The sequence below is a fragment of the Salvelinus sp. IW2-2015 genome, linkage group LG10 (assembly GCF_002910315.2).
Source record: "Salvelinus sp. IW2-2015 linkage group LG10, ASM291031v2, whole genome shotgun sequence".
Lineage (NCBI taxonomy): Eukaryota > Metazoa > Chordata > Actinopteri > Salmoniformes > Salmonidae > Salvelinus > Salvelinus sp. IW2-2015.
The window spans coordinates 17,561,486-17,582,096 of record NC_036850.1 but is presented as its reverse complement, the minus strand read 5'-3'; the positions used below and the strand labels follow the sequence as shown (position 1 = coordinate 17,582,096).

General features: G+C 43.7%; 1 protein-coding gene across 1 annotated transcript; it reads right to left on the bottom strand.

Moving 5' to 3' along the window:
* Nucleotides 1-7,496: 7,496 nt before the first annotated feature.
* Nucleotides 7,497-20,258, bottom strand: LOC111969427 (calretinin). Its single transcript, XM_023995578.1, has 11 exons — nt 20,084-20,258; nt 13,763-13,839; nt 13,370-13,459; nt 13,086-13,166; nt 12,035-12,091; nt 11,792-11,869; nt 11,638-11,693; nt 11,491-11,530; nt 11,013-11,066; nt 9,007-9,078; nt 7,497-8,182 (listed from the first exon to the last, which is right to left on the bottom strand). The coding sequence occupies exons 1-11, from the start codon at nt 20,175-20,177 to the stop codon at nt 8,066-8,068; spliced, it is 816 nt and encodes a 271-aa protein (XP_023851346.1). The 5' UTR covers nt 20,178-20,258; the 3' UTR covers nt 7,497-8,065.
* Nucleotides 20,259-20,611: the final 353 nt, after the last annotated feature.

The window sequence follows — 20,611 nt, the reverse complement described above, 5'->3', positions numbered from 1 at the left end:
TAAATCCACTATAATTGAGAATTTCAATAAGCATTTTTCTACGGCTGGCCATGCTTTCCACCTGGCTACCCCTACCCCGGTCAACAAGCACTGTACCCCCCACAGCAACTCGCCCAAGCTTTCCCTATTTCTCCTTCTCCCAAATCCAGTCAGCTGATGTTCTGAAAGAGCTGCAAAATCTGACCCCTACAAATCAGCCGGGCTAGACAATCTGGACCCTTTCTTTCTAAAATTATCTGCTGAATTGTTGCAACCTCTATTACTTGCCTGTTCAACATCTCTTTCGTGTTGTCTGAGATTCCCAAAGATTGGAAAGCAGCTGCGGTCATCCCCCTCTTCAAAGGGGGGACACTCTTGACCCAAACTGCTACAGACCTATATCTATCCTACCCTGCCTTTCTAAGGTCTTCGAAAGCCAAGTCAACAAACAGATTACCGACCATTTCGAATCCCACCGCACCTCTCCGCTATGCAATCTGGTTTCAGAGCTGGTCATGGTGGCACGTCAGCCACGCTCAAGATCCTAAACGATATTCTTAACCGCCATCGATAAGAAACAATACTGTGCAGCCGTATTCATTGACCTGGCCAAGGCTTTCGACTCTGTCAATCACCACATCCTCATCAGCAGACTCGATAGCCTTGGTTTCTCAAATGATTGCCTCGCCTGGTTCACCAACTACTTCTCTGATAGAGTTCAGTGTGTCAAATCGGAGGGCCTGTTGTCTGGGCCTCTGGCAGTCTCTATGGGGGTGCCACAGAGTTCAATTCTTGGGCCGACTCTCTTCTCTGTATACATCAATGATGGTTGCTCTTGCTGCTGGTGAGTCTCTGATCCACCTCTACGCAGACGACACCATTCTGTATACTTCTGGCCCTTCTTTGGACACTGTGTTAACAACCCTCCAGACAAGCTTCAATACCTAACAACTCTCCTTCCGTGGCCTCCCAACTGCTCTTAAATACAAGTAAAACTAAATGCATGCTCTTCAACCGATCGCTGCCTGCACCTGCCCGCCCGTCCAGCATCACTACTCTGGACGGTTCTGACTTAGAATATGTGGACAACTACAATTACCTAGGTGTCTGGTTAGACTGTAAACTCTCCTTCCAGACTCACATCAAACATCTCCAATCCAAAGTTAAATCTAGAATTGGCTTCCTATTTCGCAACAAAGCATCCTCACTCATGCTGCCAAACATTCCCTCGTAAAACTGACCATCCTACCGATCCTCGACTTCGGCGATGTCATTTACAAAAATAGCCTCCAATACCCTACTCAATAAATTGGATGCAGTCTATCACATGCCATCCGTTTTGTCACCAAAGCCCCATATACTACCCACCACTGCGACCTGTACGCTCTCGTTGGCTGGCACTCGCTTCATACTCGTCGCCAAAACCCACTGGCTCCAGGTCATCTACAAGACCCTGCTAGGTAAAGTTCCCCCTTATCTCAGCTCGCTGGTCACCATAGCAGCACCCACCTGTAGCACGCGCTCCAGCAGGTATATCTCTTCTGGTCACCCCCAAAGCCAATTCCTCCTTTGGCCGCCTCTCCTTCCAGTTCTCTGCTGCCAATGACTGGAACGAATTGCAAAAATTGCTGAAGTTGGAGACATATCTCCCTCACTAACTTTAAGCATCAGCTATCTTAGCAGCTTACCGATCACTGCAGCTGTACACAGCCCATCTGTAAATAGCCCATCCAATCTACCTACCTCATCCCCATATTGTTTTTATTTACTTTTTTGCTCTTTTGCACACCAGTATTTTCTATTTCTACTTTGCACATTCTTCCACTGCAAATCTACCATTACAGTGTTTTACTTGCTATATTGTATTTACTTCGCCACCACTTTTTTGTCTTTTACCTCCCTTATCTCACCACATTTGCTCACATTGTATATAGACTTATTTTTCTACTGTATTATTGACTGTATGTTTGTTTCACTCCATGTGTAACTCTGTGTTGTTGTATGTGTCGAACTGCTTTGCTTTATCTTGGCCAGGTCGCAATTGTAAATGAGAAATTGTTCTCAACTTGCCTACCTGGTTAAATAAAGGTGAAATAAAAAATTTAAATTAAAAAATGCTTGGGGTCATTGTCCATGTGGAAGACACATTTGCGACCAAGCTTTAACTTCCTGACTGATGTCTTGAGATGTTGCTTCAATATATCCACATCATTTTCCTCCCTCATGATGCCATCTATTTTGTGAAGTGCACCAGTCCCTCCTGCAGCAAAGCACCCCCACAACATGATGCTGCACCCCCGTGCTTCACGGTTGGGATGGTGTTCTTCGGCTTGCAAGCTCCCCCTTTTTTCTCCAAACATAACGATGGTCATTATGGCCAAACAGTTCTATTTTTGTTTCATCAGACCAGAGGACATTTCTCCAAAAAGTACGATATTTGTCCCATGTGTAGTTGCAAACCGTAGTCTGGCTTTTTAATGGCGGTTTTGCAGTGGCTTCTTCCATACTGAGCGGCCTTTCAGGTTATGTCGATATAGGACTTGTTTTACTGAAGATACTTTTTGTACCTGTTTCTCCAGTATCTTCACAAGGTCCTATGCTGTTGTTCTGTGATTGATTTGCACTTTTCACACCAAAGTACATTAATCTCGGGGAGACAGAACGCGTCTCCTTCCTGAGCTGTATGACGGCTGCGTGGTCCCATGGTGTTTATACTTGCGTACTATTGTTTGTACAGATGAACGTGGTACCTTCAGACTTTTGGAAATTGCTCCCAAGGATGAACCAGACTTGTGGAGGTCTATAATTTGTTTTCTGAGGTCTTGGCTAATTTCTTTAGATTTTCCCATGATGTCAAAGCAAAGAGACACTTTGCGTTTGAAGGTAGGCCTTGAAATACATCCGCAGGACACCTCCAATTGACTCAAATTATGTCAATTAGCCTTCAGAAGCTTCTAAAGCCATGACAATCATTTTCTTGAATTTTTCCAAGCTGTTTAAAGGCACTGTCAATTTAGTGTATGTAAACTTCTGACTCACTGGAATTGTGATACAGTGAATTATAAGTGAAATAATCTGTCTGTAAACAATTGTTGGGAAAATTACTTGTGTCATGCACAAAGTCGATGTCCTAACTTGCCAAAACTATAGTTTGTTAACAAGAAATTTGTGGAGTGGTTAAAAAACGAGTTTTGATGACTCCAACCTAAGTGTATGTAAACTTCCGACTTCAACTGTATACTGTATACACACCATCATATACATATATTTATATTCTGGCATTGCTCGTTCTAATTCATTTTAAATGTTTTGATTTGCGTGTATTGTTTTGTATTGTTAGGTATTACTGTGCTGTTGGAGCTAGGAACATAAGCATTTCGCTACACCCCCAATAACATCTGCTAAATATGTTTAGACAACCAATACAATTTGATTTGATTTAAGCAAAATTTTGCATACTGTTTTTATGCATGTAACATCAAAGACTTAGAAGCAGTGGTGGAAAGTACCCAATTGTCATACTTGAGTAAAAGTAAAGATACCTTAATAGAAAATGACTCAAGTAAAAGTTAAAGTCACCCAGTAAAAATCTACTTGAGTAAAAGTCTAAAAGTATTTGGTTGAAAATATACTTAAGCATCAAAAGTAAAAGTATAAATAATTTCAAATTCCTTATATTAAGCAAACCAGACGGCACCATTGTCTTGTGTTTTTTAAATTTACGGATAGCCAGTGGCATGCTCCAACACTCAGGCATCATTTACAAACTAAGCATGTGTGTTTAGTGAGTCCGACCAGATCAGAGGCAGTAGGAATGACCAGGGATGTTCTGTTGATAAGTGCGGGAATTGGACCATTTTCCAGTCCTGCTAAGCATTTGAAATGTAAAGAGTACTTTTGGGTGTCAGGGAAAATGTATTGAGTAAAAAGTACATTATTTTCTTTAGGAATGTAGTAAAGTAAAAGTCGTCAAAAATATAAATAGTGAAGTAAAGTACAGATACCCCCAAAAAAGGACTTCAGTAGTATTTTAAAGTATTTGTACTTAAGTACTTTACACCACTGCTTAGAAGTATGTTGTAGCTGGGTGTATTTGCTCTGGGATGAAAAACACAGTAGTTACAGGAATGGAGGTCTACTGTAGCAGTTCGTCAGGGGAGAAGCTGATGACAGGACAGGATGGAGAGAGAGAGAAGGAAGAAGAATTGAAGAGGGAGGGACAGAGTGACAGAGAAAGAGAAGGAGGAAATGAGAGGAAGAGAGGAAGAAACAATAAATGAAGAGACAGAGGAGGAGGAGTGACAGAGACAGAGAGAGGGGATAGAAGAGAGAGAAGCAGGAGAAAATGATGAGAGAGAAGTGTTACTGACTGTAATGCTGAGTGACATTTGAAAGCCTCCCCTGATTAGAGGTTTCCTTGAGCACCATGTCAGACAGGCTTTCATAAAACCCACAGTGTGTGTTGTGTGTGCTGTGGTGTGTGTGTGTGTGTGTGTGTTGTGTGTGTGTGTGTGTGTGTGCGTTGTGTGCGTGTGCGTGTGCGTGTGCGTGTGCGTGTGGTGTGTGTGTTGCGTGCGTGCGTGCGTGCGTGCGTGCGTGTGTGTGGTGTGGTGTATTTGTGTGTGTGTGTATGTGTTGTTGTTACGTGTGCAAAGCCAATTGCTTGCAGGGATGCAGCTGTCAAAAAGGGAAGAGTAATTATAGGGAATGATAACAGATCATGTTTTTCCCCCATCCGACACACACACACCCACACACAGACAAACAGTTCCCCATTGTTCCTCCACACTCAGAGGTGAGGTTTCCCATGGAGAGATTCAGGCCAGTTTAATTACACTGTATATACGTTGCTGTGGAAATACCGCTACGGCGCGGAAATAAGAAGTTCTGACATTGTATTAACGATCAAAGGACAGCCATATGTGCCACACAAACACAGAAGTGGTCAGGGAGAGTGGGACACTCTTTTGCAGGAAGTCTTGTGTGTGACAAAGAGAGTTGATTGAGAGGCTGTGGCTACAGTAATGTACATTTTTATGGGTGTGTTTCTGTCAGTGTATCCTTGCTGATGTGGGTATTTAAACAAATACATGTATTTTCAACAGAGGAAGCACAGCCAATAACAAGCATTTACGACTCCAAAGAATAATAGATTAAGCAAAGCAACAAAAGAAGACAACATATTACTACTATTGGTACTGACAGTGTTGAAAAATCATGCATCCTGTGTGTGTGATGTGTGTGTGTGTGTGTGTGTGTGTGTGTGTGTGTGTGTGTGTGGTGTGTGTTGTGTGTGTGTGTTGTGTGTGTGTGTGTGTTGTGTGTGTGTGTGTGTGTGTGTGTGTGTGTGGTGTGTGGTGTGTGTGTGTGTGTGTGTTGTATCTTTGACCTCTTAGTCTCACTCATTTTCAGAAATGATGGAGATGAATTTCTCTGCTGAATAAATGGATTAGAGACAGAAACAATGGAGGGAAAATCAACGAGTGTTTTTTCTTTTGCCACCATTTCAGAAATCAGGATTAGTGGCACATTGGGACTGTGCTGAGCAGGAGAGGCCTGTGTTCAAAACCCATCATGGATTTGAACAGCATCTGTTCCCCTCTCTGCTCCGGCATGTCCATTGACTCACCGAGAAAATTCCTAAAAAGCTTTACAACTGTTTGCCTTATCCAGCCACCGCAGAGCTGTCCAACAACACTTAGTGGTGTGTGTGATGTGTGTGTGTCGTTGCGGCATGTGTGTGCTGTGTCTGTATATGTACTGATGCCAAAAAGACAGCAGACTTTATAAGCCCAAACTAATTTCTAAAAAACAACATTTTCTACTTCGTGTGCGATAACTCTTAAATGTGTTTGTCACGCGAGTGGCTGCACATGCCCTGCCATCCTCTGACTCAGCTGAAGCTGTTTTGGTGTGTTTGAGACAGAGGAGCATCTGACGTTTTCTGTTATTAACATCTGTTTGTTTTGTTCCAATATTGTTTCTAGCTGCATGCATGCCTCTCCACTGTGTGTGTGTGTGTTGTGTGTGTGTGTGTGTGTGTGTGTGTGTGTGTGTGTGTGTGTGTGTGTGTGTGTGATGTGTGTGTGTGTGTGTTGTGTGTGTGTGTGTGTTGTTGTGTGTCGTGTGCTACGTGTGTGTGTGTGTTTGTGTGTGGTGTGTGTGTCGTGGTGTGTGGTGTGTGTGTGTTCGTGTGTGTGATGTGTGACTGTGTGCACCTATCCCTTTTGTTTAAAGCAATAGCAATTCTACTCAGGGGAGCATAGCTAAATATGGACCCCAATCTTAGCAGCTTGTCTTTCCCCCATCTCTCGCTTCCATCTCTTCCCTTTTTCATTCTGAGTGAGGAACCAAGGTGGGGGAGGGAATCAGAGCAGACTCTATATCTCCTGTACTGTTGTCAGCAGTTGGCTGCTTGGGGATCAAAGTAGTGTGTGTGTGTGTGTGTGTGTGTGTACGTGCGTAAGTGCGTGGTTTGGTGTTTTTTTGTGCTTTAAGAAAACTAGAGCGAGTTTAATTAAAGATGAAAGTGCAGATGATTAATTGATAGAAGTCAGACTGTTCCATTTGGTACTAAACCAGGGGTGTCCAGACCTCTCCATACAGTGAAAAATGTGGACGGCTCCAAAAGCTTGTACATAAAATTAGATGTATTACCCAAGAAACTGAAGGTTTTCACAAAAAATATATATAATTCTTTTTTTTTGCAACAACGTAATGATTACTGTGTTGTGTGGTGTTGTTCTTTTAAACCTTTAAAGACCAAAAACAAGCCTGGTGCATATTTGTCATTCTCTTTCAGGACTCTGGACATTTCCATATATATACTGTATATATTACACAGGGAAATGTGTCCACCAACTGGAGAGCCCTAAATTGCTCTGTCTGCAAATTCGGGATGTGCATGTAAGTAGTGAGGCTCAAAGGCTCAGATGGATCTCCTGAGGTAAAAAAACATCAGGAGTTTTTCTTGTAGTGGTACAGTAAGTAAACAAACTTATTGAGAATTTCAATTCCTTTGTGATTTCAAAGGTTTGTTAGGCTGTTATGGTAGGACTAGTCTACTAGCAGGTGTTGGAGAATGGCTGTTTAACTCCACTCATATCCCTCCCCTCGGTCACTCATCTCCTCCAGCCTTGACCCACTCAGTGTTTGTAGTGTGCCATAGAGACAGATAAGTACCTCTGAAAGTTCTCATCTATGAAAAATGGAGTGTGCAGGCTCCCTCCATCAAGCTGGCTTTCAACGGGAGATTAGAACAGCGAGAGTGGAGTGCTCAGGGAGATAACGCGCCTGCTCCCAACATCTGTATTGGAACTTCTATCTTCACAGGAAACACATTATGCTGGCAAAGAAAAATAGCTCTCCCTTGCCTGGCCAAGATTAAGTCTTCATAGAAACAGATTTAACTAGGCATTTATAGAGATGTATAGGCTGATATAGAAGTATAGCTGAGATCCCATGGTTTGGATAGAGACAGTTTGGCCTTGTGGTTGGGAGTAAGGCAGAGACATAAGTGATCATCAGCTATATTTATTGATGCTCTCAATAATTTCTCCACTAAAACAGTACGAGCCTAAACCCAATTCAAAAACAAGGCAACAGACTGAAACGAATAGTGAGGGAGGGGGCATTGAGATTGGAGGTAAATAGAAAAAGGGAGAGAAAGAGAGATTTACAGGCAAACTGTAAAAAAAACAAAGAGTAGGCTTAGGGAGTACAGTATAAAGGACATTCAGGCAAAAATGTATATGCATTCAAATAAATAGTCCTTCTATTATTTCCATATGTATTGGTTAACTCACTATAGAATTGCATGTAAAAAAATAAAAAGTAAAAAAGCTGCAGACGCTGATGACATCATCAGGTCGCGCCACGCTGCGATAAGGGGGGAGGTGAGGTGGGGCATAGTAAGGGACAGGTAGTTAAACAGAGTGGGGCAGTTAGGCTGAGGGTCTTGCTTATACCTTCAAGTGGACATTCACTTTCACTCTACAGATGTTGGAGCGGAGGAGGGGGGCATACATGCACCTAGTAATGCCAGGATGGGGGCAGTGGGGGGTTGTCAGGGGTCAGAGGTGAAAGATCACAGTGTGGAGTCGCGGCAGAGGACGATCTCCAGCTCGGTGCGGTAGAGCTTCCCCGCGTCGGACAGAGCCATGATGCTCTTCTTATAGCCCACCAGACCAGTCGAGTCCAACTCCTACAGCAAACAGGGAGAGAAACAGACGTGAGTGCTAGTGCCTCAACCAATGATATCATTAACTATGGTGTCTACCCTGTAAACAATAATGAGCCATTAGGACGTCCCCAGGACTTCACAAAATGGTCGCCTGAAGTCGTCAGGACGTTGTCTCATGGTCGCTTGGAGGTTTTGTCTAGTTCCCGGTTGGTCCCAGGGACGTCCCAAGGACTTTTTAAAAAACTTTCTTGGGATTTTGGGTCATGGTCCCCTAGAGGTTTTTGCCTAGTTCCCGGTCGCAAAGAAACATTTCCTAACCCCCCCCCCAAAAAAAAAAATCTGCCCAGGGCACACGCACACCCTAGTTTCATTACACATCAACTCTTGTTACTGTTGTCAAGCCTATCAAGGCCCTGATTGGTAAACCACTGATCCAGTCACAGCTGTTTGTATTTTGGCAATGCAAGGGATTTACTTATTTCATGACACAACGTCCCAAGAATGTCCTAAAAACGTCCTCGGGGACATCCCCGGGAAAAACTGGGAACTAGACAAAACCTCCAGGGGGTCATGACACAACGTCCCAAGAACATGCTAAAAACGTCCTTAGGGACATCCCGGGGACAACCTCAGGACGTCCCCTGTTTGCTGGGTATGGCCCTAACAGTCAATGCAACACCACATCCTGATCCAACAAAAACTCAGAAGACCATAACCTGTACAAGACCACAATGTTCTGCCAATCATTCTGATCTTGTAAACACTCCAGGTGCAGTATGACATAATAAACCAATCAACTAATCAAAAGATGAGTTAGTAAATAAGTGAAGTCTCTTGTTCTTTACCATTTTGTTCTTGTCATGTAGGTCCTTCAGCAGTGCGTCCAGCTCCTGCTCATCGATGTAACCGTTTCCATCCTAGTGAAACAGTGAAAAACAGTGAAACAGCAGAAAGGGGCCAGGCATCTCATATCATATTCTCATTAAAAGAACAATCAAACACTCAGATATCCTCCCACTCAGAGTATACACAGGCAAGATCAATCATTCACAGACCAACTGCCAATTCAGTCATTACAAAGGCATTAGTATGAGACTCCTGTACTGTACACCTGTCTTTCCTACTGTACTATTTTGTATTTGTGGAAGGTTCAGTGGCATGTATTCATGGATGCCAAGGGAAGCCAGGCTTCCCCAAAAAGTTGACCAAGAAAAAAATACATATTTCGTCGCTCTGTGTTTCATAAATTTCCTTCAATTCACAAGAGGCTGAAATGAATATATCTCACCGGAGAAAGCATCCGAGCAAACCAAACAGCTCCCCTCTGTCTCAGTATGTGTAGAGTATCTATCTGATGCTCTCTGGTCAGAAAGAGTATGACATTGTGGCCGCCCATAGCATTGAATTCAAGGGAAGCCAGCGAGCATTTGGCCTCCCTTGATAAAAAATACATAAAATAATTGTCAATCAGCTTTGAGGTAAACTGAGTGAGCTCAGCTGTGAATGGTGCTAGCTCACCATAAAAAAAAGTGTCAAGGGAAGCCAGTTTGGATTTGGCTTCAGACCAATCACATCACAAGCCAAAGCCAAATGTCATTAATGACAGAAAAAAACTTGAATTGTTGCATCTCGTTGTATTCAGCCCTTTCCTAAATTAGGGATTTGGACTTGTGGTTTTACTTAATTCTCCATACTGGCCAATGATTATAATGGTGATTCTGATCCATCCATAAATTCATGCATTGTGCCCCTGACCTGAGAGGATGGAAGTTCAACATGTAGCTAAATGTACACTCTTAGAAAAAAGGGTTCCAGAAGGGTTCTTCGGCTGTCCCCACAAGAGGACCCTAATAGGTTCTACCTGGAACCAAAAATGTTTCTTCAAAGGGTTCTCCTATGGGGATAGCCGAAGAACCCTTTTAGGTTCTAGATAGCATATTTCTTTCAAAGAGTGTAGTATGCTAATGTTAACTAGCTGGCCTGGTGTATCGTTGTCTATGAAAGGAAGCTAGCGAGCAAGTATTTTAGCAAGATAGCCTAGGACAACAAAAACTAAAAGTGTGTACTTCATGTTTAGGCAACATGAAAGAGAGGAGGATGGCATTGGCATTTCTCTACAAGTAGGTTGAGTCAACATGTTTTTTCTACTTGCACATACACACACACACACACACACACACCACACACACACCACACCACCAACACCACACACACACACACACACACACACACACACACACACACACACACACACACACACCACAACAACACACACACACACACACACATACATAAATCATAACATTGACAGCAGCTCCTGTTTCTTTGGTAACTTGCCAATAACTCTCTTGTTCATAAATCAAAGTGTTTAGTAGTCCAAAAAATGTCGAAACATTACCTTGCTTGACCATGCTGATAGTCATGTAACTTGTTACATTCATATTTCTGCTGGACAAGATGTTGCTCTCCGGTTTTGTAATGAAACAATTTTTGTTGAAATGTATTCTGCACTGTGGTCTTCTTGTGTCTCGCATTAGGCCTCTTATATCACGTTCAAGGGCATATGAAACTAACAGTTATAGAGCAAACAACCACATTATCCACAACACATAGGTTGTAATATGCTGCTTTTTTTCTGGATTGGCTTCCCCCTTCATTTAACCACGCACCGCTACTGGAATCGTTACCAAGGTAACACTAACAAAATAAATGATACAGACGCAGGTGTGTCTGGAGTATTTACCTGTGCAAGTGACCATTTGCATGGAGCTTGTAGCTTGAGTGACAGGGATACAAACAATCTCTCCACCCACACACCCTCCCAGCAAATATGTCTACTGTGCTCTTTTACCTTGTCATAGAAGGTGAATATTATGTTGAACTGCTCTGCTGAAAGCTTGCATCCCTGGAGAGATGGGAAAGACAGTGAAGGTGAAAATTATCATATGTATTGTACATGATATATGTACACTGAGTTTACCAAACATTAGGAACACCTTCCTAATATTGAGTTGTAGCACCCTGGGAATGCCTGCGTCTGTTCCTCACAAACTGGAGTCTAACTGGTTTCAGTTAGCCAGGTGCAGTCTAGCCAGGTGCAGACTCAGTAAACGTCTCCTGTGATAAACAGTTTAATCCTCTTAAAGTGAATGCAATGAAGCTGAATTGTACCATAGATCTGCCGACCTTTACCTTAGGGTTATAGTCAAGACTGCTTTAATTCACATAGTAACCGACTCTTTCACAAATGAATACATTGCCCCAATTCCTAAAGGATTTTGTGTGTGGGGTGGGGTGGGGTGGGGTGGGGTGTGTGGGTCAGGTCTCACCTCGAACTTGAGCAAGAAATTTTCCTGAACTGGCAGCAGCCTTAAATGAGATAAAAGAACATCGTTCACATTCAGATTCTTTACTTCAAAATGGATTCAAGTATAACACAGAGAGTCTCTCAGTGAACAAGACACACATACACTCACCTGGCCATTTCAGACAGGCCCAGTTTCCCATCACCGTTCAGATCAAACATCTTCAGCTGGAGAGTGAAATGCAACAGTGAGTGGCGTAACATTACTACACGGTGTTAAACCTGTGTGTTTGTGTACACATGTACAGTATGTGTGTCACACTCACGATTGTCTGTGTGTAYTCGTTGAGTTTCTTGTCATCGTAGTGTCTGTTGGCCTTCTTCAGAAGATCTGACAGGAAACCCTGAGGAAGACAGATCCTCGTTACCCCACTGGTAACTGGCTCARTGACCCAAAATKWAAGTTTAARGATGAGTGCTCAGGGGTCCTCCTCTGACAACAAGCACAAGTCCTTGGAAAYTGACTAMTGAAGGTTATGAATGTTTAAAASYTTKACACATTTGTTTACCTTCAGTTCATTGGCTTCGATGTATCCACTGCGATCAGTGTCATACCTTCGCCATGCCTGTAGACAGAGCATTTTTAACATTTCATTACAACACAGTACACATGCATTTAAACACAGAGATTAAGAACTCTAAAGCCTTAAAACCCTCTTTACTTTAACAACAAGTGGAAAAGTCATGATGCTATAATCGGTAGAGAGAATGTAGACAGACGGAGATAGAAGAGGATGAGAGTGAGACAGAAAAGTGTATAACTTTGTTGGCGTTTAATCTACCAAGCTGTCCTCATGTTCTAGAGCGGAAACCTTATCAAAAGATGTATTGCCCCAAACCCCAACAATTCACCCATCCCCACTCTCCTGCGTAAGCCTGCAACCCAGTCCATAAATGTATGCAAGTTCTGAGAATAGCTCCTGTGTTGTCCCCTCCCCCCTATCCCCTCCACTGTTTAACCACGGCGACGTAGCCAGCACAACTGGACCACTGCAAAACTCCTTCCTCTGTCTATCCTCCCCTTCTCCTTATTTTTGACGTGTGTTCCACCGTTAGGGAACAGTTTTTACAAAGGAACCCCCCCCCCCCCCTATCGTCTCTTCTCTCTCTAGTTTTTCTATGATATAAATGCTTACACGAGAGACTGTTCTGAAATTTAGCTGATTTTATGAGTCCTTGATTTCTGTGATATGGTGGATGCGTGTGTTTTTGTGTTGGTTTTGTTTTGGACTATGTGATCCAGACACTTAGCAAAACACCAAAAGTTATCTGTGTCTAGAGAGCAATGGATAGCGGAGCCCTTTAGTGATTTGAATATGTTACAGTGCTGGCTAGTGCTGGTCTGTCAGCACACGCACACACCACCACCACTCCACATCCACACACACACACACCCTACACCACACACACACACACACACACACACCACACACACACACCACACACACACACACACACACACACACACACACACACACACACAAAGACACAACAGACAGACACAAACACCAGAAAACACATACACAGCGAACAGACAGATCAGACACAGACACAACTTACCGCCATGAATTCTGCACTGGATCCCACAAATGTTCTGAAACAAAGCAGGAAATTCTCCTCTGTGGGCAGAATCTGAGCTAACTGGAGAGAAAGAGGGAGAGAGAGAGAAAATATAGAGAGAGAGGATTATTACACTTGGCTACTAACTCAATATTAAAGCGGATTTCAAGAACAACACTGTGTACAAAACAAAGAACATCTATGCAGATCAGAGGTAAACATAAAAAGTAAGCAGACATTTCAACAGAGGAGTTTGAATGTGCTTGTGTACAGTATGGTCTTACTTCTGACATCTCGATTCTTCCGTCTGCATTCTTGTCAAATTTCATCATGAATTCCTTCATTTTCTCTCTAAAGGCAGCATGTGTGGGATCCTTGAATAGACAAACACACACACACAAACAAACAGAATAAATCAAAAACTGATAAAACATAGACTTCCTACCTAACGACTCTCTATGATGTTGAGTTGTTATAGCATATTATATCAAATTGTCTAGTCTATTAGCCTATCTAGAAGCCTGAATACACCATGGATGATGACAGTCAAGTAAAGTGGACCATTTTCTCATTTAAATACAATGTTTAAGGTTGCCTCGACTAGGATGGAGTCAGTCACTCACTTTAAGGCAGGAAGGAAGGAAGGGTGCATTTTCAAAGTATTCAAACCCACTCACCACGCCTGTTCCTCTCCGCGCAGTCTCTAGCTGCCGGAAGAAGTTCTCCAGCTCCTTTCCCTCGATGTAGCCATTTCCTGTAGAACATACCCAAGGGTTAAAGGTCATTCCTGGGATCAGTGAGATGGGGATTACATTGACTTTTGAACCTGTGGAAAACATAATAGTTAAATGGCACTTTCTCAATTAATCTTTCCTTGATTCCTCGCATCCTCTCTCCTCACCTCCTTCGCAAATCCTATTGGAGAAAAAAGTAAGGGGAAGGACCTTGGACCTTCTTCTCCAATACGGCTGATGTGAATTGAGATAGAACCCTGGTATGTAGTGTGTGTTTCATTACTGTAAAAAAAAAACAGGGTTCAATATGGAGGCATTTTTTAAGCCCTTTGCTCAACAAGTAGCTCAATGAAGGTCCAGAACAACGAGTCCACAAGGAGTCCAGAGATTCAAGTGTTGTATAGCACCACCATGACTGTTTGCATACTCTAAACAATATGGAAACATGTTGACAAAAACACTCTCATTATCTAGCCTAATGCTACATTCACACGATATTGTCCATCTGGCCAACACGACTCCCACAGGAGTACAGTAGCATAACATTGAGTCACATATTTATATCCAACACACACACACACTGCTGAGCTCCCTGGTCCTTACTAGGATTAGTCTGATATCCCAGCAAAACCATCAGGCCCAGTATCTGATGGGGATGAGATAGAGGGAGGAGGAGAGAAAGGGAGGGTAGGTCAGAGGGAGGGATCTGAAAGGGCAGGGGCTTAATGTGACTTATTGTGTCATAGCACCATAGGAATAAAATGATAGCTGAATTCACGGGGAAGAAAATTATGGAGGGGAAAGAGATTACTTGATAAGTGTCAAGTTCGTCGTTTGGATGAAGAGAGGAGGACCAAGGCGCAGCGGGATAAGAATACATTCTTCTATTTATTTAACGAAACGAAGAACACTTAAACAAACTATGCAAAACAACAAACGAACGTGAAGCTATATATTAAACAAGTGCAGACACAGGCMACTTACTTATAGACAATAACCCACAAAATACCCAACGGAATATGGCTGCCTAAATATGGTTCTCAATCAGAGACAACGATAAACAGCTGCCTCTAATTGAGAACCAATCTAGGCAACCATAGACATACAAACACTTAGACTAGTAAATACCCCATAAACATACAAAACCCCTAGACAAGGGAAAAAACACATACATTCCCGATGTCACACCCTGACCTAACAAAATAATAAAGAAAACGGGCGTGACAGTACACCCCCCCCCCCCCCCCCCAGGGCGTGACAATAAGTGTATTGTGTGTGTGTGTGTGTGTGTGTGTGTGTGTGTGTGTGTTGTGTGTGTGTGTGTGTGTGTGTGTGTGGTGTGTGTGTGTGTGTGTGTGTTGTGTGTGTGTGTGTGTGTTGCGGTGCGCACACTGTAGGGGCAACCCACATGCTGTAGATATTTAAGGCTGATTGAAAATATAACAAGCTCCTAATTGTCTTGGCCGATCAGATCTCTAACGGTTTGTACTCTGTGAGTTCCCCCAGGTCTGTGCTCTGTGAGTTCCCCCATCGGGGAGATGAGAGAAACACTCAGAGGCCATCAAACACACACGGGAGAAACACACATCACACACACATCCTACAGGCAGATAGAAAAGGAGAAACAGAGAGAGAGAATGGGAAGAGATAGCTAGGAGATGCAGCAATAGAGAGAGAGGGGGGGTAAAGAGAGGGCAGAAGAAAGGACCCGCTCTAACATTCTTGTAGTGTAGCTCAGTGTTGGGAGAAGGTAGGGGTTCTGCATTATTCACATGACCAAAGCACTGCCCGCATCTGGAGACTTTAGGCAGATCAGGGTGGCATTTACGAATGTGAAGTGTGGAAATTCTCTGGTAATGTTGCCACAGAATGCTATTTAAAAACAGGAATTGCCTGCAGCTCAGAAGGCATTAGCAACATATTCACAGTGGAATGGCTTTGTGCCTGGGCGATTGACAGTGGGGGGTCAGGTAGATGTTTATTGGGGCACTAGATATTCTGTAGCAACATTCACAAACATGACAGGCATGTGACTGGCTACGCATGGTGTACAGCAAGTTTGCTGACAACACGATAGTTGTAGGCCTGATAACCAACAATGACTAGTTCACCTATAGAGAGGCGATAAGTGAACTGGCATTGTGGTGACATCATGACAACAACCTTTCCCTCAATGTCAGCAAAACAAAGGAGTTGACTGTTGACTTCAGGAAGCAGAGGAAGGAACATGCCCTGATCCACATCAACGGGACTACAGTAGAGAGAGTCACTAGTTTTAAGTTCCTCAGCATCCACGTCACAGAGGACTTTTCTGAAGAAATTTGGCATGTTGCTCCAAATACTACCGCTGAACCATCAAGAGCGTCCTGAACGGTTGATTCACGGCCTGGTATGGGAATTGCTCCGTCCACGACCGCAAAGCCCTCCAGCGCGTGGTAAAGACGGCCGAGTACATCACTGGGACGATGCTTCCACCCATCCAGGACGTCTACTTGAAACTGTGCATGAGGAAGGCACTCTGCATCATCATGGACCCCACACACCCCCGCCACGAGCTGTTCTCTCCCTTACCTTCAGGCAGACTGTTACGAAGCATGTGGCCTAATACCAACAGGCTCACTTTTTCTTGTTATTCTTATTTTTTTACTGTTTTTTATTGTTGTTGCATTGTCGAGAAGGAACCTGCAAGTAAGCATTTCGTTGGACGATGTATACAATACGTATCCCATACTACTAATAAAACTTTCAATGTAAAACTTTTAACTTTGTGTGTTGTATTTGATAGGTATATCACCATCTGTGCATCGGCTCGGCTGGTCTTTGAGATGTAAGCAAATCACTGCAGAAACACAAAGCTTTGTGTATGTAAATAAATCAGCCCATCAGATAGAGGAACTGAGGGCTGTCTCCTCTCTATATCAACATGTCATCACTCCACAGAAGCACAACTAAACATATTCCTGTACTGTGTGGGAGGGAAGTGGGTGAGTTGGCTGTTTAACTGTGTAAAGAAGTTTCACCAGAGACATGGATATTATGCTAGATATGGGCAGACCCCATCACAAATAATCCTAATTGCTCTTCCCAATGTGAGGATTTAGTGTGAATTATGCCCATGTCTTTACACAGGGCCGGACTTGGGCATAAGCGACATAGGCGGTTTGTCTACGTCCCCTGGCCGCTAGGGGGCCCCTGACCCAAAAAGGAACTCATTCTTACTGTTGAGAATTTGAACAGCAGAATACACAAAGCGCAATTTCGAAATGTGGTTGTGCATCAGCAGTTTTCCTCTTGTTATGTCAGTCACTGACAGCACTCAATTAGCCCACGAAGCATACACATTTTTAGATTGGTAAATAGTCTACCCTGCTATCTAAATTTGTAGTAATAATAAATAAATTACCGAACGGGAACAAAGGGCACGTGCGCAAGGCCCTGCCCTTTAGGGGCCCCCACTGATTTTTGCATACTCTCACTCACAATAAAATTGCATGAAATTAGTTAGACATTGCTATAGTTTCTTTTCGCCCTATGGCAAAATGTGTACAATTGCAGAAAACTTGCTTTAAAATGGCAAAATGTTCTCTATGCCCTATGGCAAAATGTGTGGAATTACAGGAAATGAACTTTAAAAATGTATAAATATTTCCATGGGCAAGTGGGGAGCCACTCAAATATTGAACAGCGAGTGGTTCCCTACCACATCTCGTATAGGCCCAAAAGGTGAGCCATCTACAATTTCCATTATGTTAGAACAATAGTATCGTCTGCATGAATAATAATTTGTGTGAAGGTGAATAAAGCATACCATCATCCACAAACAAGTATCTCTAGTCCACACACAGACACATTCTGCACAAACCATAACACACACGCACACACCATACAAGGCCTGTCCTAAGAGTGAATCATCTGAAGTTAAATCTGAAACGTGTCATTGACAGTGGCCGAAAAATAAAATCTAGGATTCTTGAAAAGCATGCTCCACTACCCCAGCTCTAGTCCACTTTATCATGTATGAGACTATGGACACAGATTGGTGCACGGATTCGACAAGACAGACCGACACAACCCGCTTGGCCGCAATGTGTTCTGTTAACCACCTCTGCCTCCACAGATGGATCACTGGCACGACATCCCTGAAAAGCCTTAAATGCATTCATGTATTCACAGCGAACAGTGAGACCTATTTTTACATTCCACAAACTATAATTTGTGGAATTAGAGTGTGTGTGTGTGTTGTCGTGTGTGTGTGTGTGTGTGTGTGTGTGTGTGTGTGTGTGTGTGTGTGTGTGTGTGTGTGTGTGTGTGTGTGTGTGTGTGTGTGTGTGTGTGTGTGTGTGGTGTGTGTGTAATGTGGGTGTGGTGTATGTGTCTCGTAGCTATATTGCACCTCAATTCCTCACTCCCTGACTCTAAGCTTCTAGGCCATGTTCCAGCCCAGTGCACAGCCAGAGAGCGACTAGTGTCTCGTTAGACCCGGTGGGCGGATTTAACCTCGGCTGGCGGCGTGTCTTGAGCGCTACGGAGAATCCCTGCCGCTTGCTCAGGTGGACTGTTTAACAGCTTCTAGTGAGGGCTGCAAGTAGCTCAGAGTGAGCGCTAAGTGCGGAAACATTCAAGCCTGCACAATTGCACAGATTTTTGACACATCTTTACACACTTCAACAGGCGCGTGTTTAGTAGAGCCCCCAGTAAGTCTAACGGGCCTAGCGCGTCTCTATGCGTGTGTGCCAAGCAAGCAGAACGTCTCCCACGCCCTAAGGACCACCATGGGATGGGGGAGAAGATAACATGCTTTGGCGCAGTCAAAATGAATGCATGATGGATGGATTAAAGAAACGAAAACGCAGTGCTATACCATGCAAAATCATATTAAAAAGAAACAAAGATGAAATGAGAGATAGCGTGAGGTCATGGGAGTTAGGCACTCATAGCTGACATAATCACTGTTTATAAACCTTCATGATCACCTTTGAGTCTGTGTCTGACACCAGCCCTCTAGCGCACACAGTGACGCAACACCTACGCGACTGGGCCATCAGCTGCGTGCAGTCAACAGCCACACCGCGCTAGCTACCTAAACAGCAGATCTGAGCAGGTGAACCCCGTACTCCGAGGATCATCTACTCGGACACAATGTCCAGACCCCAATGACTTATGATATGGCTATTTCCTTGCCGTCAGTCTAGCGATCTACAGCCCTCGATCATCTCCATCTCCCCCCCACTCCACTTTACATCCTCTCTGTCCTGTCTCCTCATCTTCTTCACACACTGCTCCCCCTTCTCCTAACCCCCTTCCCCCCCTACTCTCTCTCCCGCTCCACTCCTTCCCATTCCCAGACCGGACACGGCAAGCTGCCTGTCAATACACCGCGCCTGGCAGAAGCCCCGGTGATGACATAGGCTACTGTAAATTCATTCATAGGAGACGCGCGGATCCGGTTGCCTCGTTGGGGTCGCTACAAGCCAGGCACATATATAATTCACAGCGATCAAACAGCCACTCCGTTTTGCACACACGTCACCACTCTATATAATAAATGATCTAGCAAGAACAACGCATGTTTACTCTCAAAGAATGTAGTGCTGTATTAGACTTTCGTGTTTTACGCACAGAAAATAGTGCCACAAATATGGTCCAAAGCAGCGCTCTTCTGTTCCACAGCTTGGCGCGGTTTGATGCGTAATTGAGGAACTAAAATAAAATGATGAATAACAAATATGGTTATAGGGGATTATATGTAGCCTATATGAAATCTCATATAACGCTCGTGTGGGGAAAATGCACAAACTGAACTATTTGAAAATGCTTTTCTACTTTGCTACTTCAAAATATGTTTCCTTATCTGACAGTTCTGCAACAAATATCTACAAACCCCACAAATGCCCCTTTATACAACTTCAATATGCTAATTGTGCAATTAAAGTTAAAAAGTTTGTGTCAAGTTAAAAATCTTTCCAGAATTGCATGATCACGGAACAGGGTACAGGGCACAGGGAACTCTGACTGACAATCACAGCCAAGATTCCCAAGACGCTGTTTAAATAACAATCCATATGCTCCTCTGTCCCGCAGTACAACACACGGGACTTCMTACCCTCGTCTATCACATCTGCTCACTTTCTCTGTCCCACCAAGCACTAGCCTATCAATTTAACAACTATCCAACCATTCTGAATTTACAACCAGCCTACTCCTATGATATGCCCATAGTCCAGTCCTGCCCAATTTTAACCCCCTGGCCGTAGCAGTACTGACCGTCTGCGTCGAAATGTTTCCAGATGTCGAGAAACTGCGCCGCGGTGAGCTCTGCCAGGTGGAGTTGAGGGGGCTGCTGTGCTTGACTCGTCATCGTTCAGTCGCTGCTGCTTTTTCTTCTTCCCTGGTTAACTTGGTCCCAGTCTGATCCAGAGCCTCTCCAAACTGTCAGCGGCTCCCACTCAACCCGGGCTTTTAAACCCCCCCGCGGCGCATGCACTTTTCACGCTGACAGAAGGGGGCGCAGCGGCTCTGAACCTGAATGTACTCTGAGCCAAGGAGTGTGAGAGCCTGCAGGAGCTGTACTGTTCTGTCACTCCCCTCAGAGGGATGAGAGATACTCAATGGCACTGTCCATGCAGGCTCTGTCCATGCAGAATAACACGGGCAGTTCTCTCTGTTGATTGGAATTATGGAAATATAATCATACAGAGAAAGGCCCTATATACTTGCACTCATGAGCCAAAAATGACATCAAAGCATTCCATCACATAGTCTGTCCCATCAAACAGGCCAACACAGTAGGAA